Source organism: Mytilus californianus, unplaced genomic scaffold, assembly GCF_021869535.1.
Source record: "Mytilus californianus isolate M0D057914Y unplaced genomic scaffold, xbMytCali1.0.p SCAF_6, whole genome shotgun sequence".
Classification (NCBI taxonomy): domain Eukaryota; kingdom Metazoa; phylum Mollusca; class Bivalvia; order Mytilida; family Mytilidae; genus Mytilus; species Mytilus californianus.
This window is the reverse complement of record NW_026262712.1, coordinates 63977612-64002595: the sequence shown is the minus strand read 5'-3', so window position 1 is coordinate 64002595 and position 24984 is coordinate 63977612. Positions and strand designations below refer to the sequence as shown.

At 30.7% G+C, this 24984-nt stretch overlaps 1 protein-coding gene across 1 annotated transcript; it reads right to left on the bottom strand.

Moving 5' to 3' along the window:
- Positions 1–265: 265 nt before the first annotated feature.
- LOC127704714 (palmitoyltransferase ZDHHC17-like) lies at positions 266–24618 on the bottom strand. The gene is made up of 15 exons (XM_052208908.1): positions 24543–24618; positions 19425–19666; positions 18412–18489; positions 17588–17658; positions 17085–17223; positions 16132–16294; positions 15456–15581; positions 14379–14518; positions 13332–13432; positions 11531–11655; positions 10523–10679; positions 8435–8518; positions 6973–7130; positions 5533–5681; positions 266–4393 (listed from the first exon to the last, which is right to left on the bottom strand). The coding sequence occupies exons 1-15, from the start codon at positions 24597–24599 to the stop codon at positions 4225–4227; spliced, it is 1959 nt and encodes a 652-aa protein (XP_052064868.1). The 5' UTR covers positions 24600–24618; the 3' UTR covers positions 266–4224.
- Positions 24619–24984: the final 366 nt, after the last annotated feature.

The following is a 24984-nucleotide window of genomic DNA, read 5'->3' as shown; positions in this document are numbered from 1 at the left end:
CCTTGTGTTTAAATTTCATAGATTTCTATTTACTTATACTAAAGCTATTGTCCGGAAACCAAATGTTTTCACACGATGCTGTAGCCGACGACGACGACATGATACCAATATACAACCGCAAAATTTTTTGCAGTAGTATAAAATTCACTGCATGTTGCATTAGATGACCTTTATACTTACTATGAGAAATAGCTGTACTGCATTTAGTTTAAATAAATACAGTTAGGTTATATATGTCTGTCTAACAGGCAAATTAAAAAACAAACTGATTATAAAAATTTTAATATAAAACTGTATTTAAAGCTCATTTTCGAATTCAAATAGTTTAAGATAGACTAAGATATAATAACAGATCATACATTGTGTTCACAGCAAAATATCCTGAATAGGTATATTTTCCCTGTTCATATAATTTGTTTCATTTCCTTGTATTTTATCAAAGATGGCTAATTAATACAGAGACGGTGACCATAAAGTAGATCCCTTATGTTCCATTAAAAAGATTAAGTGGTTTATAGGAGTTATAAATGTCTCAGTATAAGGCTTAAAACAAAATATGAATAAGTAAAAATTGTTCTTCAGCCTTTAATATACCAGTATAATATGTTGTGGTTCTCAGTGTACAGTGAATAAAAGATAAATCTTTGTTCATGGGATTCAATTTTTTTGGAGTTTCTTGAATTAACTGATCCATCAGATTAATACCAAACAAAGAAAAAAACATTTTCACACATTTAACATTTGGAATTACAAATCCGCAGTCATATAAATTAATATAATTCTACTTTTGCATCAAGTGGGATTCAACATTATATTCAATTAAATTAACTTTCAAACTTGTGTTAACTTTTAAATATTAAAAAAAAACAGTGTTGTACTTCATTTTAATTAATCACAACTTTTTTATGCACACTTTAGAAAATATTGCCCAAAATGCTTTGGATTATAAAAAAGTTAGCTGGATTTCTTCACAATATATTGTGATTATAAATGAAACATTGACCTCAAAGTGCAGAGATGTAAAGGGAGAAACTTGTATGGAAAAATTCCAATCATTGATCAAAGTTTTTAAAACAAAGATATTAAGATTATATATTACAATTATAGAACAATTTTTAAAGATATTTTGATTTTCAATTAATACTTTATAAGTTTTAAACACAAGCTACTTATAATTTGCTAATTTCAAAATAAATAAATAATTACATATAATATTGGTTTTTCAAAATGAAACACATACATAGCATAACAAAATAATTTCAAACAAATATTTTTGCACATAAACATTGCACACAAATCACAAAGTTTTAACAGATACATTCAATCTATTTCAGAACTGTCTCACCCTGTATATTGAAGAATTCATTATATCACCATTAGATTTTATCAACACAACACAAACTAGCAAATCAAACCCTTTTGTTCTATCACAATTTTGTTATCTAATCTTATAATAATAAATTGACAGCTACTGTGGTTCATTTATTTCGGTGGATACCAATTTTTGTGGATTGAGGAATAATTGTATTTTCATGGATATTTGATTCCATGGTTATATCTAAGTCTGCATTCAAGCCTATAGAAAATTTGCACTTTGTTGAATATTTGAATTTGTGGTTTACCTAAATCCACCAAATCCACGAATAATAATAAATCCACAGAAGTACATTCTAAACTTTTTGATCACATTGCTCTGAGATTAACATTCAAGGTTCACTTTTGAGCATCTATACCAAATTCTACCATTGTTCTCTTCACTTAACAGTATATGTGTTAGTAAAATGTATCCAATATTGTGTAGCTACTTAAACTTTCATACTTGCATAATTTTATTACTCCTATCACAGTTTAACTTGAATTTGGTTGGATCTATTTATAACACAAACACAGGGTTCATTATTCAGGAACAGAATAATATGTTTCCTATTTGGAATATTTTACAATAAACTGAATATTCTGAGTTGAGATTTTAAAGTTTGAAATTGTGAAATAATTAAAGTACTAGTTATAATTTTTAATAACTTGTAACTATAAATCTGAATGAAATGAAAGTATAAATAGGAAAAGATGTAAAAGTACATATATGATAATTAGGGATTATCAATAGTTTTTCAAAGGAGATGGTTTTTCTTGGCTACAATCTCATCAAAGGGAAACAGCCCTTAGATAAAATGTTGCAGAGAAACAACCTCGAGTTTGAAAGATTGATAATCTGTTTATTGCTCTTTTCTTTGGCAACATCAATGACATAGGCCTATGACTTCATACTTTCTCTTTCTACTCAACTGAGAAAATCCAATATCACTCGAGTACCATGATATGGCAATTATCACAAAAAAATCAAAGGAAAATTTGATAAAATAGTGATAAACAACATTTATCACTATTTTCAATTTCTTACAATTTTCTTTGATCTTTCTGTTAGATAATTTTCCGTCTCAACCAACTAAATTGAGAATGATTTTTTCTCAGCCAATTCCAGTGAGAACACAATGACTTTGCTGATCAAAAATAGCGCTAAACAGATTATCTGTGGTCTTTCAACTCTTCGAAGTTTCTTGGCCACATCTCATCTCATGACTATCCCCCTTTGATGAGATTGTAGCCAAGAAAATTCCTCTTGTTTTCAGACCCATAGATAATCTATTAATATATATTTAAAAGAAAAGATGTATTTAGCAACAATGAACAAAGGGCACAAGACACAAATTTAAATAAACATATCAAAGAAAAAATTGGCTTTATTATAAAATAGACAAATAAACTAGCTGCCAAACCATATTCCTTTGCTTTTTTGCAAAATGTGCAAAACAAATAACTTTACATTCCTCAACATTGATCAAAGTAAAACTTGCTTAATAACAGAAAAGGTTCCAAGGAACACGAGAACCTAACTTGGTGTGGCAATCGCTTTGTGCAACGTAGTTTTTACAGTATCAGGCTAGTGATATTCTCAGATTTAAATTTGTGGCCATGTTGAATACTAGTCAGCCAAAACAGCAGTTTCAGAGGAATATACTCGTTCAACAAAGGATATAAAATGCTAAGAAAAGTTGTGCACCAAAATTAAACATATCAAAGCTAAATAATAATGGTTTAATAATAACACTTTGGTTTTTTCATTATAAATTAACACATCATTAATCATAAATGCACATTATACAAAAAACAATAGTGGTAAATGTTTTGTTTAGTTTATAATGAGACATTACACCAAAACTTATACAGGTGTTAGCTAAATCTCTCAGATCAATTCAATTGCAGTTTAACATAAAGCAATTTAAAAAAAAAATAAAGTATTGAAATTAATATTGTTGTAGTGAAACAGCTTGCTTAAGGTGATTTAACAAAAAAAATACCTGAGATCTACCTGAGAATTTTGATATTTTTTGAAAACGGCTCTTTTTTAAATTACATTTTTCTCATAAAAAAAACAGATTTTCCAGTTTAAATAAGTAAAATTGATATGTTCTAAAAGGTGTGAATAATTTTTAAAACAAAATTTTAACAGTGGTTACTTTGAAAATGACATTCAAACATAAGATACAGACAAAAAATTACTAATTAGATGTTATTTTTTTTCAAAACCGATATTTCACTTTAAAAATATTATAGCCTTGGCTATAAACATACAATGTTCAAATGTATAATGTTAAACTGACGAAAAAATCTTTTCAAACATAAAAAGAAAAGCTTACTTTAAAATTCAAATAAAAAATAAATGCAGTTTTTTTTTTTTTATATCTTAGAACTTATTATGAATAAACCTTCTTCGCTGTTATCATTTTCATAACATTTTAGCATAAAAATCTTCCGTAAATGTTGAAATTTTCTCACAGGGATTATTTTTGCAAATTTGGAAATCATGTAAAATGCATGAAAATATCCTCAGCAAGAGGTTTGTACCAATCAACAATGTTCACTGTAGGTCAAACTTATAATTTAATGACAAAATTTACCATTGCACCGAAAGTTTATGTATTGAAATCGCAAAATTCTCCTTATTTACAGCCTTTGGGGGCCTTCTCAAACTTGCATTCAAATACATTTTGGAAAATTCAATTTATGTAAAGTTATTTACTCAAAATTTAGCTTTCACATATTTCCAATTACATGTAGCTTGATATAATAAAAAAATAATAATGAAAAAGTACACTCTACATGAAATTAATCAATAAAATGAAAATGATTTAAATAACGCTAAAATCTATAATTAATGAAATTTTAAACAAATTGATAGTTTTCTCTAGCTACATTGAGTCTCATTCTTCTGAGCAAGTTTTCTGGTTTCCCTGGGACATCATAAAGATTTTTCCAGTCTACTTTGTTAGGCCGCAACAATCCAAAAAAGCTTATACCAAGTACATCTATCAGATTAGATAAGGGACCTCGGCTGAAAAAGAAAATATAAAAATATTTATAAATTTGTTTTTAAAAACTGCTATGCAGAACATTCTAATCCAAAATTGTTACTTACAACTTATCATGTACTTAACAAGTCAATTGGAGAAAAAGCTGAAAGGTGAAATTAATTATGTGTTTAATTTTTACAAATTATGACAATTTTCCAAAACCTGTACTTTGTAAATCAACCTTAGTGACCTACATTTATTATATTTTTGAAAATATTATTTTAGATAAGTATTAAGAAAAGTTGTATCTTTGTTTGTTTATACTCCAATACTACCTATAGTAGTTTTACCATAATAATATCTCAAATGTACAAAAAAAGTCTTTGTTCCTAGCAATACTAACTTATAAAAGAATTTGCATCTATTTTCATGGTATACCCACCTTAATGGACTTCAATGTTAATAGCAATACCAACTCAATGGCTCACTAGTATGAAGCTAAGTAATGATCTCTCTTTACATAAATACCAAAGCATTTTTATAGGATGCTTTAGATTGCAGTGTGTGAAGTGATTTTGTGGCATGAATTGATACAGCATATTCTTCTAATCCATATTAGGGTAAAACACAGTCAGAATACTCCAATTAGAATTAAACAGTAAGAATACTCCCATAAGCATTAAACACAGTCAGAATACTTCCATAAGCATTAAACACAGTCAGAATACTCCCATAAGCATTAAACACAGTCAGAATACGCCCATAAGCATTAAATACAGTCAGAATACTTCCATAAGCATTAAACACAGTCAGAATACTTCCATAAGCATTAAACACAGTCAGAATACTCCCATAAGCATTAAATACAGTCAGAATACTTCCATAAGCATTAAAAACAGTCAGAATACTTCCATAAGCATTAAACACAGTCAGAATACTCCCATTAGGGTAAAACACAATCAGAATACTACTATTAGGGTTAAACATAGTTAGAATACTCCCATTAGGGTAAAACTCGATCAGAATACTCTTATTAGGGTTAAACACATTCAGAATACTCCCATTATAATTAAACAGTCAGAATACTGCCATAAGCTTTAAACACAGTCAGAATACTCCCATATGGGTTAAACATAGTCAAAATACTCCCATTAAAGTTAAATACGGTCAGAATACTCACTTAAATGGACTTTTAGGTTGGTGTTTACATCTCTCTCCATCATCATGGCTGTGTCCGACTCCTTTGTCTTCATCTTCATGTTGTGGATGGAAATATTTATATCTGTGAGCATTCAATCTTTCATTGGTTGTCATGGCTAACCACATAACCTAAAAAAAACATAAAAATCAAAAAATAAATACAAGTAACAGTGCTATCTAATAATAAACTGCTTCACCAAGGTCTAACAGTTGGGGCAAAAATGGACACAATATTCAAGCTTGATACAGGACTGAATTTGGATTGTAATTAAATATTTGACACATTATAGGTTTCTGACACAGAATAAATGTAGTCAAAGAACTTGAAATTGGTTATATGATTTGAATTTATATTCAATTGAAGATTTCTTGCTGTTGTGCAATACACTGTGCTGTTGCGCAATACTTAGTAAATCTGTTTTCAGACTATATACAAAGAATTAGCAAAATAAATTGTGACCCCCAATTTTTCTTTGGAAAATTGACAATTTCTTGAGGGAAAAAAAAAAATCTTTTTGTAAAATGTGGTACAATTTAAAAGACATTCATACACTTAAACACAAGTTATTGTCTGAAAACTAGAAAAATGCTTGTTTGGACCCTTTCTGGCCCCTAATTCCTGAACGGTTTATGCAATTACCCCCAAAATGAATCCCAACCTTCTACTTGTGGTATTGAACCTTGTGGTACAATTTCAGAGCAATCAAAATACTTATACACAAGTTATTGTCCTGAAACTAGAAAAATGCTTGTTTTGGCCCTTAATTCCTTAACGTTTGGGACAATCACCCCCAAAAACAATCCTAACCTTCCTTTTGTGGTTTTGAACCTTTTGATTAAATTTCATAGGAGATCCATACACTTAAACTAAAGTTATTGTCCGGAAACCAAATGCCTCCGGACGACAACAATGATGACGATGACGCTGACGACGTGATAGCAATATACGACCCCAAAATTTTTTTGCGGTCGTATATAAACCAGTAATTTTGCATGCGCTTCTATCACTGCGTTGTCACTGACTTTGGTATCAAAACAAAGTGAGAACTTGTAGAAAAGGTATAATCCCTTGCTTTTTCTACCTAATTTACATTAAAAGACAAAGTAATAAATTGAAGAACTAATCCAAGAATTCAAATATCAAGTGACTGAAAAACTCATTAATTCATGAAAGCGTGTAGCCTATACGAGATCTATCACTTTACGAGTTATACATTGTAATTTGTAATTTAAATGTGACCTGTTTTTTACGCTTCATAACTGTGTGGTAAAAGTATTTTGTCAAATGGTACTTTCATTATCATCCAAAAACCGAAACATATCCACTTTTTGAGTCCAACTTCGAGGCAGGGGTATACAAATTATATTCATATGATAGCTTTCCAAAGTCTAGGTTTACCTTGGACCATCCTATACCTACCTGGTAGAGTTGACACACTAGTAAGATTCCAACCCAACAGAAATGGAATGCAGCATTCATTGCTATCCATGTTACCCAGGGAGAATTTTTCACTAATTTGTACGATACTCCAGTAATTCCTTCTTCATAGAAATCAAAAGGCACAACATTATTCCAATCTGAAAAACATACACATTTTTTTCATTGTTATTTCAATACACTATGTGCTTTCAGAGAAATTAAGGTATATATTTTTCATCTGTGGAATCCAGTTTCTTCTCCAGGCTTGCATTTTACAATAAATCTTATGACTAAAATTGATCATAAGTAAATTTTATGACTTACAATCCATTTAATTCGTAAGATGTTTGTGAAATGCAGGCCAGGCCCTTGAACTGTGGTTCTGCAGTATTATAATTTTACATATAGTTTGAAACTAAACTTGAAGCAAACTTTATTTTCAATTAACCCTGCAGTTTAAAAAAAATAAATTTTTATTTAAAATATATATATATGAGCAGGATGAGTAGGCATATGACATAATGCTAGGTGTATATATAAAAATAAGATGTTCAGTTTCAGAAAAGATTAGTTTTTTATTTAAATATAAATGAGTAGATATCTGACATAATGCTAGGTGTTTATATAAAAATAAGATGTGGTATGATTTAGTTCATATTGGAAATTTGTACAAGATGGGTTAACAATTATACTGCAATCTACAACTTATTCAATTATTAACTTTATCCAGCAACCAGCCAAATAACAGCCTTATAGATATGTATAGACTGTATTTTTACATACAACATATATAGATATATAGCATGGATTATGACATTGCACTTCTTTTCTTTTAACTCTCTTCCTTTTATATCTGTGACATCATGCAATAATTCCATGCAGTTGCCTTTTTATCATCAAAATACCTACATTCTCTCCCTTTCCTTTTTTCAAGATAGACTTTTGTGCTAGTAGTATCAAATCTATAAACTATTTTTAACGTGTCAGTTATGGATTAAATTTTGCACACGACACAGAACAAGCCTCTCATCTTTATCTATTCCCTAGACTACTATGTAACAAATAAAGGAGAAAGAAACCCAAAATAAAATGTGTGTTAAATACAAACAACAATTTGTATATAATGGTGTACATATTTTGTTTAAAAAAAAGATTGCATAAGATAATTGAACACACTCGTTTCAGTTTTTCGATTTTGAATTTACTGCCATTTTGTGAAACTCTGTTACATTGAAGAGCACAAAAAGTGTATTTTTCTACATCACAGCACCCATTCAAATGTAGTAGTGACATCACAAGTTTCAGAAATGTGGCATATATTTAAATATACTAAATTAATGGCCTTGTTTTTTTTCCAATTTTATACTTGCCGCAATATGGCATTTAGCACTGATGCGACATAAATCAATCACCAATCAATCAATCAACCAATCACCAATCAATCAATCTATTTAATACTTACATATTTTACAGCCATACATACACCAACATATCATACCAAACAGGAAAAATAAATATCCAATAAAGTATTTATGGTTATTTGCACCTGAAAATAGATGTTTTTATCATTCACTATACAATGTTTCATCATGTAAACACCTGTCTTACTTTCCACATTAGCAAACTTGTAGTTAAAATTATCAAACTTATTTACTCTTTTTATATTGTTATGCTTTCAGAATATACTTGTATGTGTCAAATTTAACAAATTTGATACTAAAACATGTTATTCAGATTAGATAGGTTTTTCTGTTTACATTGGTTGTACATGTATTACTAAAGAATGTTCACTGTTTGTATAAAAATAAGGAGATGTGGTATGATTGCCAATGAGACAACTATCCTCCATAGTTCAAATGAAGTGGATGAAAGCAATTATAGGCAACCGTACGGCCTTCAACAATGAGAAAAACCCATACAGTATAGTCAGCTATAAAAGGCCCAGACATGAAAAATATGAAACAATTCAATTCAGAAAACTAATGGCCTAATTTATAATAATATATATTGTCTTGATTCCATAGGTGTCAACTCATCTGATCTTTGTGTGAGCCTCCCAATATTGTTCCAAAATTTCCTAAATCTCCTGCTCCGTGCCCACCTCCCCCAATAATTAGAATCTCCCACTATTCAGAAATTGCAATCCCGTTTATTCTCATAATTTACCCGATTCTAAGTTAGTCATGAGTTTCTGTTCACCAGCTTTCACATTTTTATGTGTACATCTCATATTTTTCTGTTATTTTTAAAATATTAGGGTCCAAATTGAAGCATTTCATTTAAAGATCAGAGGGAATACAAAAAAAAAAGAAAAAATATTCATGTAAATTTTGCCCAGAATGGACAAAAACTTTTTTCATATAGCCAAGTGATCTTGGACCACAAATGTCTTACTGTAATTTATGCAAGATAAATATTTCAGGAAACTCATAGTAATAAAGACATTGAAAAATACTGGGAGGAAGAATGGGGAAAATTTTGGTCTCCTTTACATGTAATATTTAACTAAATGTTGTTTCATATTATCTATGTTTTAGTTAAGAGAAAAAAAATAAGTTATATACTATGAACCAATTTTATGTTTGTCTTTAAAATAATTGTATTAAAAAGTAAGTCATGATACATATTGTAGCAAAACAGATGAGTGAAAAGTATTAATGTTGTATGTGAGAAAGTCAGAGAGAGAGAGAGATTAATCAAATACAATTTATATGTAACTTAAAATAGTCTTATTGTTAAAAATCAATTTACATTGTCATTTCGGGGCCTTTTATAGCTGACAGTGCGGTATGGGCTTTGCTCATTGTTGAAGGCCATACGGTGACCTATAGTTGTTAATTTCTGTGTCATTTGGTCTCTTGTGGAGAGTTGTCTCATTGGCAATCATACCACATCTTCTTTTTATAGTCAGAGATACATGTTGTATATTGCATTATTTTTCTGTATTTACCCCTTGTGTATGGGGGTATGTATAATCCTGACTATTGAAAAACAAATAAAAGATAAAAAAAAAAAGATAAATATTTCAGGAGGGTTGTATGATGTAAAAAGACATTAAGAATCTAGAAGTAAACTTGGCAATGATACAGTTTGCTCATTAATATGTTGTAAACAAAACACAGACGTGCTTATATCATGTTTACCTCCATTAACAATAAAAGAACAGAGTTCCAATGTCCCCCGTGTTGCACATATTTTATATATCCAATTGCAATAACTAAAAAAAGTACTACTTTTTGTTCTTTAAAACAATTTATAAATATCTTGGAGAAATGAAGGCTTCAGAGCAAATGCAATGTTCCGTTATAATTAATTTTTCCAAGGGGCATAACTCGTTAAAAATATTTGATCAGCACTTATTTTTGAAAGTTTTAAAGACATTGCTGATATTAACCTATGATATAAGTTTCATAAAAATCTGGCAAGAACTGTACATCTAAGAGCGCTAACAAGACAGGAAGGACGGACGGACGCCTAGTATTTCCATGTCCCCCTGCAACACGTTTCGCAGGGGAAAATTAAAGCTACATTTCAAAGAAAACAAACTTACCAACACAATTATCAATCCAGGGACAGTGATGGTCCATTTTTGCAACACATTTATTACAAATACCACAATGCTTGGATCTTAATGGTCGATGTACTAAACAGGTACTACAGAATTCTTGTAATGTTAGAGTCTGTGTTTCTGCTAAATCTAATACAGTCTACAAAATATGTCAGATATAGTATATAGAATTTCTAAATATTTTAGGAAACAATTTTAAGTTTTAACTGATGATCAAGAAAAAGTTTTATAAGTACCCCTTGAATAAAACAGAGAGGCAGCTAGATGTGTCAAACACTGTATTGCCATGAGTAATTCATTTCATAATTGTTATCATGCTAAATATTTACAGGCTGCAGTCATATACAATATTTTTAAATCATCCTTTTTTATTACCTTTTTATGAAACTACTGCTTATTAGTGTATAATTACGGTACATTAGAAAATATTTTTTTGGATACAAATATTTTACAAACATAAATATATACTTTTTGTATTCATTGCAATTTGATAGAGCCAATCAAAACTTGTTGTCTTTTATTTATTAAGAATTTTTTATCTGTAAGGAATTACTGTACTTTGTATAGAAGCTTATTTAGCATTCATAAAATTTTTACTTTTCTTCGGATGAACATGGTTGTCATATAAAAATGCTCCTTAATCAAAGAAATATATCAAATATTAATTCAAGTTATATGTTACATTAATAGGGACCATACTGCTACAGAAATTTGTTTTATGTGAATTTCAATTAAAATTTGGATTTATCTCCCCTTGGATCACAAATTGTCACTTTTTCTCATTAAATAAATGATGTACATAGAAATGTAGATTGTATTTTAAAGTAATAATGCACAAACAGCTAAATATTCTACTCTTCTTACTTTTTAATAAATAAAAAAAAATAAAACTTTTTACTGGGGATTAATATTGTAATTTTTTTAAAAGATCTAAGGTTATTATTATTGTTTCTTACAGATTGCCAGATCCTCATCTAATTCTAATGTTACCTTCATTTTCTGTTCTCTGTTTGTGTCAATAAATCCAGGGTCTGTCTTCCAAGCTTTTACAAAGTTATATGTTAGTAACAACGTATTTATTGTAAATAAAATATTAAGTTTCATGCTATTTACATCTGTACACAAGTTAAGGAAGCAATGAGTCATTTACTTAGCTGATGAAGCATTAAATTAATAAATGTATCAAAAAGGTGTAGAACCACTTATTCGGGTCAAGGCAGAAAGATTATATCAGGAAATAGATCATATTTAAAACAAAATTACATATCTTAAACAAAATAGTTCCTATGCATAGGTGCAACTTTGAAAATATGAGGAATATTTTGGTAATATTTGTACCAAATAAAATATGATGAATATTTTGGTAATATTTGTACCAAATGGAAGCTGACTTGGGATAATTGTAGAACACTTTTTGGCTATAAAAAAAATGGTATTACATTTTAAATAGGAGGGCATATTTGGCCTGTTTCACAGATCTGAAATTCCTGTTTAGTTGCCTACTAAGATCCTGGAACACTCTTCAAATGAAATTCAAGGTATGCTGATTTTTTTATTAAAAGCCATTGTCATGACTGTCAGTTTATTTGAATTTAAGACAAAGAATCATGACCAATTTCAACCCTTCATGAACCTTCTCCTTAATGCAAGGGGGATATTTTTTGTAATTTTATCTTAATATTTAAATTATCAAAAATAAATCCCTGGCAAAAATTTCACACTGTATATATGGTACATATAATTTTACAGCTTAATTGGTCTCATTTAGTATTCATATAGATAAGTAAAGAAGTGATGTTAAATCTAAAAGACTAACACAATAAATATGACATTTAATAACAAACATACTGCTTATGGCATAGACAGGCAAACACATTATATTTTTGTCATTTTATTTGACCAATATTTTTTTATGAATAAAAACAAAACCAAAAAAGAAGGAAGTTTTACTTGGACATTGTCAATACATGCAATACATTTTATTACTTAAAAGGTTAAAGGGATTTATGAATTACAACAAACCATAAATGTTATTCCATATTTCAATCCTAATATTGAATACTGAATCAAATCAGAATTTGTACACTTTGTCAACTATGTCAACTAATCTCACTGATTTTTAAAACCCAGTAATCTCCCCAGGCCGTTTTTGCGTCGCGGTACCTCGACGCTATAACTTTTTTCCGTGACGCTATAAGAATTTCAACGACGCTGTAATTATTTTGAGGATGCTATTTTTCTTGTCTCTATACATTGCCGCAAAATCGAATCTTAATTTTTGAACTTTCATCTAATTACGGCTTGTGATCATAAACATTATATCACACCTTTAATTGTAATCACTTCAAGTCAGACAATAGAGGCAATTAAGAGTGGTTAAATAGGTGTTAATTGCCCTTTGGGTGATAACTGTTTGGATACGAATACCCCAAGCTGACACTTATGACTTGACTAATAACACGTGGTCCAATCGGTGAATCGCAAATTTTGACATAGAGAAAATGGAATCAGAAAGTCATAAAGAATTCGAAATCTACGTTTGCATCATGGCACAACCGTCTTCTAAGAAAAGAAAAAAAAACTAGTTATGCGGGGCACGTCGATGTTGACATACTGGCTGACCAAACCAAGTTGTACAATTAGGCAATTTTTAATGTCGATTAAACAGCAATTTTTCATTTATAAGTAAAGGAATTCAAGGAATTTAACCATAACTCAAATAACATTCTTCAAATGTTCCAACAGTCTATATATAGCAGTGTGACCTTTTCATGACCTTTAAAAAGGATACAAGGCAAACAATAGAAAATCCATGTGTAGTACATCCATACTTTAGTGGCAAGATACAGAGGTAAAGGTATCACATTCATTATATTCTCATCAAAGAAAAACCTGAAAAAAACAAATAACTTTTCTCAATGCTCTGAAATATCTCTATCAAAGTACTACGTCACAATTATACACAAACTTACACAGGTTTGTTTGATCTTCTTGCAACTGGTCGATTCAAAATGATTTTAATAGCTGTTCAAACATTTGTTCAGTATTAGAAATAACACTGAAAGGATGATTTAGCAGGCTTCAAGTGACTTTAGTATAGATTTTACAGAGTTACATCTAAAAAATTTTGACTTGACATCTTCATAAAATCAAATTATAATTGATCAGTTACAAGAAAATTAGTTTAATCCTATACAAGTTTGAGTGTAAAATTTTTAACAATGTGGAAAAATATGTTTTATTTACCTAAGATTATTATATTTTCAAAATCTGCAAACTAAAGTCAATAGATTTTTCTTAAGTTTATAAACCTTTTATCCAACTTCAATATGTTTGCAACCTAAAAGGGGTGTGCAATGTAAAGTTGATTACAGAAAATAGGTACCTATTTTGCCTAACCCCCAAACATCACAAGACTATAAACCTTTTTTGTACTATGTGTGGAGCCAGTAAATAGAATATTTGGACTGTCAAATCCAAAATTGATGGTGGCAACTCTTCAAATACAGTACTGCAATACTCTTAAAATGTTCAAAATCAAACATTTCAAAAACCCTGTAAATTTTGACTGCAATTGCACAATGGTGTTGCCAATGACATTGACTGTCAACTGTGGGATTGATGGTAGACATCATCCAATCAAGATTGGTTGTGCATGCCTTATTGCATTAGAATAATAACCACAGGCTCATCCAATGCCTACTTTTTGTTATATGTCAAATATAAAAATGGTTATGGTCAAACACTTGATTGTTTTAAACAACAGTATCCCAAAAAATCATCTGAAGCATATAAACAGTATAGGAAATAGTTTATTACAAATATAGAAAAGAATTACTGTCTGCAGATTTGGTATCCTCCAAAGGCAAGCAGAGCTAATAGTATCTTCATGTAAACAGGTGCTGTCATTTCTGGAATGTAACCAACTACGAACAATGCTATAAATGGGAAGATCCACATCACTCGCTTTCGAAAGACCTTAAAGTATAAAAAATTTCATCATTATTATTTTTCCAAAGTTTTTAAATGAATTTTAACTAAGTATATGATGAATGATGTTTGAAATATGATGACTTTCTTAATCATTATTTTTTTTTATTAATTTATTTAATGAACTTATCTTCTAGATTTCATGGCAACATGATTAGTTATTTCGTACTCAACATAAAACAGAAAATGATTTTCATTTAATATAAAATGTCATGAAACAAAAATCTTACTTGAATATGAACATTTTTGTGATCTATGAATCAAGATAAAAGACTGATTTGATATGTAATGTTATTTCACCTTTAGTGTGAATAGAGTTCACATTTTAATTTTGTGTATCCTCGATAATCAACGGTATCATGTATGAAACATTTAAAAAAAATCTTGAATTATGCAGGGAAATTTACGTGGGGTCAAATTTTCACAATTTCTCATCTGCTGTGAACAAAGCAAAAATTAAACCCTCGCAAAAAAAACATATACAGTATATGTTAATTGCAAAATTAGCAAAAATAAAACCCTTGCAAAAATCTCACTATAATTTCACTTTAGCTATCTTTTTCATTTGTTAATAACTTCCTTTGTATTTGCTTGTGAGTATTATAATTGTAAAACTCTTTGGATGTGAAACCTATCTGTAGGCACTCTTTAATTCATCTTATGGGAGGCACATTAATCCCCATTGCAGGCTTTGTACACTGTACAGTCTCTAATATAAATTTCTCTTGTTTATAAACTTTACTGCCATGCTCATATACATGTTTGCACGTTGTTTATTGTTTTATTATATGTCATGTATGTGTCTAGTACCTGTATTAACAGCTCATCAGAGCTTATGTTATTTTATATATATTTTGCCAACTTTCAATAAATTTTAAATGACTTCACTTGATTTATGTTAAATTTGGACATGTTTATTACATACCTTGTCTGAAGTATATCTTGTAAGACAGTTAGATTTCCCTGATCCTCTCATTTCACTAATCTGTCTTAACCTTTTCACTAGATTTGGCAGTTGAGCTGCAACTGCCATATCTATTGGTGTCTGTCCCTGTAAGAGTCCAAAGAAAAAATTATCTGAGAAATTTGTATTATTAAAGGCAACACATTTTCCATCAGGCATGTCCAGCTGAACAAAGATATTTTTAATAAAGATAATATTTTTATTATCATTAACAAATATTTATCAATTCTTATGACTGTGACATTATCAATACACAGTGCCCAAGGATAACATTGTTATAAAAAGATAACCAATTACAGAATGCATTTTCCATTAAAAATAACTCATCCATTTTATGAATAAAACACAATCGTTTCTTCTTTACATAATAAGAATTCCATCGGTAAAAAAATACCCTGGTAAATCATGCATTGTAAAATTCTGTTCAATGGTTGTGACCATCTTAATTTCCCATACAAAGAAAAAAAGTTTTATTTGAGTTCATTTTTAAAACAAGTTTCAAAAGTTTTATGAGGTCCATCAAAATGATTTCCTTCAGACTTTAGAATTTCTGAAGTGTAGTTAACCAAGCCAAGGAAATGATATGACATGACAGATAAGGCTCTGAAGGGAAAAAATATTTAACTGGTGGTCTCACCTTGTGATTTGATACATTTATTTCAGCTTTGGCATCTAATAAAAGCTTGGCAGCACATGTGTTTCCTGTCAGACAAGCGTAGTGTAATGGTGTGTTACCAAGTGCATTATCTGTCTTGTTGACTGCTGCTCCAAAGGTCAACAACATGCGTGTTGGGTCATACCTGAAATATAAGGCAGCTTTTATACAAATAATAAATGCATAATAATAAATCGAAAAAAAAATAACTAATTAGGTAAATTCATTCTGTTCAGTACAAGAACACAAAATAAAATTGCAAGAATTTGAAGATAATGGGTCCTCCACCAAGGGCAATGTCATTTTTTGTCAAAGGTATTTGTAAATGCAGAGTTTTCTCCTTCAAGTTACCACATTTGAGACAGACAAAAGGATTAATGGTATTGCATTTGAACAATTGGAAAATTTGATATAAACACTATTCCAGCAGTTAATGAAAATACATGTTCCATTAAAAAAGGCATTATAAATCACATTAGTTGACTTAAACGAATAAGAAACATAGTTCAGTTATCTTCCTAACCAATACAAATCAGTTTGTCTATCTTTTGTTCTTAGTGAAATTGGAGGCCAATTTATTATCAATCTTAGTTGATTAAAGATATTGTAGGATATCTGCAAAATATCAAATAAAATGTTCATGTAATACAATGAAAAAAACCATTTCTGTACATAACAATAACAAATTGTTAGAATGTTGTACATGTACTTTCATTTTGTTACATTTATAATATAAATTTGTACATTTGTACTTGCCGAAATGTTCACCAATACACAATGGTAATAATTTGAAAATTATCTGACATGAAAATTTTCAAAAAAAATAATCAAAACAAATTTTACAAAATGGGTGATAAAATATTATAATTCTGTTGAACATGTTGAATGGTAGTGATTTTTTTATTACCTTTGAGAAATCTAATATCATTACATACCCAAAAACTCTGTGACAGGCATACATCAAAGGTGTCATTCCATTTTTATCTATCATATCCACATCATTACCCTTGGCAATTAAATATGCCACAATGGCTGTGTGACCAAACTGTGCCGCCAAGTGAATACACCTACAACCTTTAAAATATGTATACAGTAGCTATTAATTATACAATGATGTATGTTTTGTTGCTGAAGTAAGAATCTATGCTGTATTATTTGTAGAAAGGTAGGCATCTTATAGGAAAAAAGTTTTTTTATTTAAATTTTACCATAACAGGTGTCACTAAAATGCTTTTATGCATATAAAAATAAGGAGTTGTGATATGATTGTCAATAAGACAACTATTCACCAGAGGTAAAATAATATGCAATTAGAGATTAGAGGCCACAGCATGGCCTTCAACAATGACAAAAAAACCATACTGTATAGACGGCCTTTTCTTCTACAGTTGATTTTTTTTTCTGCAATCCATTTCAAAAACAAAACAAAAGTACAAACCTTCTCCATCTAGTATGGTAGGATCAGCTCCATATGACATGAGAAGAACAACTGTAGATAAATGACCTTGTCTGAAATAAACAGCAATTCTTAATTTCAATAAACAGCTAAAGTTATATATTCATGAAATACTTTGAATAGATTATTTCGCGACATTTTTCTATATTTAAGTCTATGAAATGGGGTAAGGATAACAAAACAATTTATTAAGCTGATTCAATCTGATCTTTTTGTTTGGATTGTTTTTTTTTTATTTTGAAACATTCAAATAATTCTCTAATAATTCTGTAACCATGACAGATCTTCTCCAACTTTCAACAAAGACATATTCTTTCTAACAACATAGTCACAGTTTTGGATGTCGGTTATATGATAAATTAAACTCAATTACCGGAAGCTTGAAAACTGCACGATTCAAGCAGTTTAAAAGAAGACAGAGTAACTTTCAAATCAAGTTAGTCTGGCAAATTATACATGACTCTCTAAACAAGAATGGGTTCATATGGATTTTACACAAAACGGTATTGCAACTGTGAAGTTTTTAACAAAGAACTAGATAACTCGTTACTAGCCTGGCGTTATGATATCGCCAGGGCAATTCTGTAGTTATAAATATAATATGTGCAAATTTTTTTCTTTTCATGCATGAGAAGACATATTATACCTTAAATACAGGTGACCTTTATTATAGGTTAAACAGTTTTCTGTACTTTCATATCTGGTATAAATCAAAGAAATTTCTCCTAATCCTAATTAAGATTCTGAAATGACAAATTCTGAAATTTACAGGAATTTAACTGAAGTGTAAAAAGCTGTATATATACCTTGTAGCCCAGTGTAGTGAAGTTGAGTTAAGATCTCCACCAAATCTATCCACTACAGCCCCTTTATCTATCAGATATCTGCAATTACAGAAAATATTTAAAACATCAATTCATGCCTTGAAATAAAATGCATTAAAGGCATTACAACATTTTTTGAGGTTGGAAACATTTATTATTAACAGTTTTCACAATAACCTTTGTAGCAACAGGCCCAATGCTCACTTTTGGGAAATTATGTATAGATTCTATTGGCCTGTACTAGAAATACTGACAGGGCCAATAGTAATTTCACAAGCCTTAGCTGGTGGGCCTGCTGTTGAGGGTGAAGTCTGTTAATATTTTCATCGTCACACATTGAAAAATAATTTAGAAGTAATACAGTAGTAGTACCCTTGTACCTTACCTATGTAAATGATCCAGTTAAGATTGGAGTTTATTCTGCATTCAAAATGTAAAATAGGTACAGTGGATCTTGTCTCCTGAACACCACTTTCTATAGTGTTGTGTGTTGATATGTATTAAGGATTTTAACATGAAATGTGAGTAACAGGGTAAAATTTTGGTGTTAAATTGATATTACATATATTCACAAGTGCAGTGGTTTCATATGGCAGCATTTCTGGTTTACACTACAGTCCTTTTTGCAGAAAGAAGTCCATAACTTTTTGTTATTATACTGCATCTTGTTTACAATATAAAGAGAAAGAGATAAAGAGAACATTGATACACTCGTACATGCCCATGGAGTTTCCCTTTTGTATCACATCATTTGTAACACATTTAGTGATGTTGTTTTGAAAGAAAAGTCTGAAAAAAATATTGTCACTATAAATGAAGATAAATTGAAAATATATCTAATAAAAGACCCAAACATGTCAAAATGTTAACCAATATGAATAAGAACCAAATGCCTGATTTATGATAAAACAACAAACAACAAACAAAAAACAAATATGACAGACAGCAACCACCATCCTGTTTGTCATGTTCGAAGTAAAAGAATTTATACATACCTGATGATGTCAATTCTATTATTGATAGAAGCCCAGTGTAATAGACTGACATTTTCTTTGTCCATCTCATTCACATCATATCCCCCTTCGACCAACTCCTGAACTCTGCCAAATGCACCATATTGTACAGCTTTAACAATCCCATAATTCCTGGCATCTTCTTGACCCTGACCTTGCTGGTCTGTTGTTGCTGGCTGGAGAGGCACTGCAGAGTCTACCCTATTTAAACCATTGTCACCCTCCTACAACGAATGACAAAAAGTACTTAATAAGAAATGTTATGGGATACATATTGATTTATTTTCACAAGCAAACTTAAATAAAGTTTTCATTTCAAATAAGTTGAAAAAAAGTGAGAAATTTAAATGTTAGCTTTTTATCTTTAATTTAGTGTTATTATCATACTGATAATATATTTTTGCTGCAAAGAACTAAGTAAAGTTACTTTTGCAAACATGTGGAATTAAGGGAATTGAGCATTTGTTTGTGTTTCAAGGTAGTAATTTGTGAATAAAAAGTATGTATTTGTGGTGGTAAATGAATAAAGAAACAAATGATGTATGGTTTATCTGCCTGACAATAGATCTTTCATAATCTCTAGACAGAAACTTGCCACCCAAAGTGACAGTTTGTGAAGGCAATTTTTATCTTTTTTATATATACTGTCCTCTGACTACATACCACCAAGGCAGGTCCTAAAAAGGCTGTCAGATGTCAGAGCAATCTTGGCCTAAACAATACCCCTCTCTATCAGACTTTGTTTAGACGGAGAGTGTAAGACCTGTATATGATAGCAACCTGTGGGTATTTCATCAGGTCATCATTGGAAACCAACTTTTGGAGTTTATCCCCATGGAATTATGACATGAATGGTGTCAGACCCCCAACCCTAAGAAGAGTGCATTTCAGCAGAATAATATAAAGGCAGACTGCACTGGGTTCTAAAATTTGTCAGCAGGAAAATTTTAAACATCAGATTTTTGTCACCATGCAGTTCCACAACATTGTGTCAAGGCCCCCCTTTTTCAGACATGCATCATGTTTTGTTAATCCTTAATTTAGAAGGCAGTTTAAATTGTTCATGGATGTTGCATGCATGACTGACTGTAGATCAATAATAAGTAAGGCTATATGTAGATATAAGAAGATGTGGTATGAGTGCCAATGAGACAACTCTCCATCCAAGTCAAAATTTATAAAAGTAAACCATTATAGGTCACAGTACGGTCTTCAACACGGAGCCTTGGCTCACACCAAACAGTAAGCTATAAAGGGCCCCAAAAATTACTAGTGTAAAACCATTCAAACGGGAAAACCAACTGTCTAATCTATATCAAAAACGAGAAACGAAAAACACTTATGAACCACATCAACAAACGACAACCACTGAACATCAGATTCCTGACTTAGGACAGGTGCATACAAATGCAGCGGGTTTAAACGTTTTAATGGTACCAAACCTTCACCCTTTTTCTGAAACAATAGTGTAACATCACAACATAGAAAGACACACTATAAAATATCAACTGAAATAGCTTAACTCAATCAAAGGACATATTAACACCATTGAACATACACTGAACAAATAAATTTGACCTATGATACAATGTAAATACAAAATAGATAAACTAAGGGAAGAATAATATAAGTAACATGTTATATCAGTATGAAATGTTCAACAATTAAAGAAAAACAATATGCTCGAACAAAAATATCAGCCATTTGCAATAACTTTAAACGCGGGTAAATGAAAATAATTTTGTTGTTAGGTATACATGTACAGTTCTAAAAGAGAAAGGGAATATTTTTACAAAATAAATAATTTTGATGTTCATAGTACGAAGTGAAAATTTATAGTAATATCAAACACTTATCAAAGCTGGTATATAGACCAGATATAACCCTGAATAACATTAAATAACAAACTAGAGGCTCTCAAGAGCCTGTGTCGCTCACCTGTATTTACTGATGCTTTGGAAATCATGTAAAATAAGGTTAAAATCATAATTAATAGTATTAGATATTATAATGATAACTAAGATAATAACAAAAAACTGCAATTTTTGTAAAATTACTAACTCAGGGGCAGTAACCCAACAATGGGTTGTCGGATTCGTCTGAAAATTTCAGGGCAGATAAATCTAAATCTGATGAACATTTTTGCCACCTGTCAGATTTGCTCTAAATGCTTGAGTTTCAGAGATATAAACTAAAAACTGCATTTTACCCCTATGTTCTATTTTTAACCAAGTCTGCCATGATGGTTGGATGGCGGGGTCATCGGATAAATTTTTAAACTAGATACCCTAATAATGAATATGGCCAAGTATGGTTAAATTTGTCTCAGTAGTTTCAGAGAAGAAGATTTTTGTAAAAGATTACAAAAATTTACGAAAAATTGTTAAAAATTGACTATTAAGGGCAATAACTGCTAAAGGGGTCGACTGACAATTTTGGTCATCACAGCTTATTTGTAGATCTTACTTTGCTAACATTATTGCTGTTTACAGTTTATCTCTATCTATAATAATATTCAAGATAATAACCAAAAACTGCAAAATTTCCTTAAAATTACCAATTCAGAGGCAGCAACCCAATAACAGGTTGTCAGATTTGTCTGAAAATTTCAGGGCAGATAGATCTTGACCTGATAATCAGTTTTACCGTTGGCAGATTTACTCTAAATGCTTTGATTTCAGAGATATAAGCCAAAATCTACATTTTACCCCTATGTTCTATTATTGGCCATGGCGAACATCTTGGTTGGTTGGCGGGGTCATCGGACACATTTTTTAAACTAGATACCCTAATGATGATTGTGGCCAAGTTTGGTTAAATTTGGCCCAATGGTTTCAGAGGAGAAGATTTTTGTAAAAAGCTAACGACGACGGACGACGGACGCCAAGTGATGAGAAAAGCTCACTTGGCCCTTTGGGCCAGGTGAGCTAAAAAGCAATACAATTAGTATCAACAGGTCAAATAAACAAGAAAGTACGATTTGAGAGTACTCGCAGTTACTGACAGCTAGTTAGAAGCCAAAACAATTTATAATAAAAAATCATGCATCAGAGACTAAAGTCAACTAAAACACATCCCTGTATTTAAATAAATGTTCCTTATAAAATGAGATGTAGTAAAATGATGATGCTCATCAATGTCATCATGTTGATCAATAACCATTCAAAAAGCTAGGCCTTCTGAACTTTATTAGCAAGCAAAACAAAACATTGGCTTTGTCTATATTGAAACCAGAGTTGATACATTTTTCAATGAAGAAATTGCAATGCTATAAGGTCTAAATTAAAATTTATAGAATTATTTTAAAGATCAAAACATAACAGTATCTTTTGTGATAATCTAACTGTAATTATTTTCGATTGTCCCAGGATTGTCAAGGAGACCTGGGGACCAACAATGCACATTTGGTGCAATGATTTGTTCATTTAGCCATTTTGATATTTTCTTTGGCCCTGAATGTCTGATGTCTGACAGTTATTTACTTCTGAAGGGATCACATTAAATGATAGAAAGTTGGATCATCAGAAGCAAATTTAGGGTGACTTTTTATAAGTCCCACTCCTAACATTGCCTTGGTTGGCCCCCCTTTTTTAAATCTAAGATCTGCAACTGTCAATTTTGGTAGAACCACTAGTCCAAATAATTATGATGTTTTGTACGGCTTTTTGATAATTTTTTTTGGATGCCTTCCTTCAAGGCGTAACAGCAAAAATCAAAAATAGCCTTTCTAGACGGCATAATTATTTGGACTAGTAGAACCACTAACATCATAAAGCCAGAGTAGATCCTTACAATTCAATATTGTCAATAGACCATTTAATCAGAAAATAGTATACTAGACTATTCAACCTATATAAAAAAATGTCTGATAGGGGCCCAAATAGATCAGATAAAAATAAATGTGGATAGTGTCCACATGTGGACACAGATGATGCCCCCGCTTGCATATAGTTATAAAGGGACATAACTGAAGAACAGTAAAAGTGACGCTACCCAAATTTGAACTTGATCTGAGTTTTGTGGTAATAAGCATTGTGTGTAAGTCTCATAACATTTGGTTGAGGCTAACTTTAGAGAACAGAAATTAAAAATTCAGCAATTTTTCTATTTGTAAACACGCAGAACTCTAGAACGGTTGCGTATAAGTTTTACAACATTTGGTTGAGACAAACTAAAAAATTCAGCAATTTTTATGTTTATAAAGGGACATAACTCTAGAATGGTAAAAGTGTTGCCACCTAATTTCGTACTTAATCTGTATTATGTAGTAATAAGAATTGTGTATAAGTTTCATAACATTTGGTTGAGGCAAACTCAAGTTAGAGAACTGAAACAAAAAAATTGTACTTGATCCTTACTGAGTTTTGTGGTAATGAATATTGTGTATAGGTTTCATAATGTTTGGCTGGGGAAAACTTCAGTTACAGAATGGAAACTAAAATATTTTGCAATCTTTCTATTTATAAAGGGGCATAACTCAATAATGGTTAAAGTGACACTACCCAAATTCAACTTGATCTGTGTTTTATCAGTGGAAGTCAAAATTAAACATTGCATTGTATAAAGCATTGATTGTAGTTGATTCAACTATAATCATGGTCAAAGGAAGATAACTCCAATTTTAAAAATATATTATATAAACTTGATATTTAGAAGAAAATAAAAATTTTGCAATTTTTCCTTTTATAAAGGGGCATAACTCTAGATCGGTTAAAGTGACACCACCAAAATTCAATCTTGGTCTGTGTTTTGTGGTAATAAGCATTGTGTATAAGTTTCATAACATTTGGTTGAGGCAAACTCAAGTTAGAGAACGGAAACCAATTTCGGGACGTACGGACGGACGTACGTACGTACGTCCGTACGTACAGACGGACAAGGGTAAAACTTAATGCCCCCTCCGCTACGGCGGGGGCATAAAAATTATAGAAGCAGGATAGTGAATCACGTCAGGGCATGTAGAATTACCTCAGGGGAGTAAGGGGCGTCATGGTTACGCTACGGTATGTGCTCTTATAGAGCTTCTATTTTTCTTCCATGTATAAATTTTCAAATTATGTTCACTTTGGGTCGCTGTTTTTTTTTATATTTGGTTACTACCTGTTGGTAAAGGGGCTGTATTGGATTACAAGAGGGGTCGACGTCTGGTTCCATCATTTCGAAAGACAATTTTACCAGGAAGTACAAATTTGTATATAAAGTTTGGGACCAAACGGGAGTGGTCACGTATAAAATCCGGAAATGGATGTGAACGAGTGACGGGAATCTGACACACTGTGATCTGACATAATTCTTTTTTACTGAAACAAATGTATATGAATATTGTCAGAGACATATGATATCAATATAACTGTGGTCTTATGAATCTCTTATACTGTGGATAAAAAACATTCTCAAAGATAACAGACTGATATAGTAAACAATCATATCATTTCCACCATTCAGCTTAAGGCCTCCTGTGAACATTTGAAGATCACTTTTATCAAGGACGTATGTTAGTTATACGTCCTTGCTTCTATGTATTAGTAACATAAACTATTAA

Bases quoted from the DNA above. Each gene is read 5' to 3' on its own strand.
- LOC127704714 (XM_052208908.1), bottom strand. From the start codon at position 24,599: ATGATGGAACCAGACGTCGACCCCTCTTGTAATCCAATACAGCCCCTT. The intron at 14,519-15,455 runs GTATGTAATAAA...TTATACTTTAAG, and splicing joins CAAGATATACTTCAGACAAG to GTCTTTCGAAAGCGAGTGAT. The intron at 7,131-8,434 runs GTAAGTATTAAA...TATGTTTTTCAG, and splicing joins TATGTATGGCTGTAAAATAT to ATTGGAATAATGTTGTGCCT.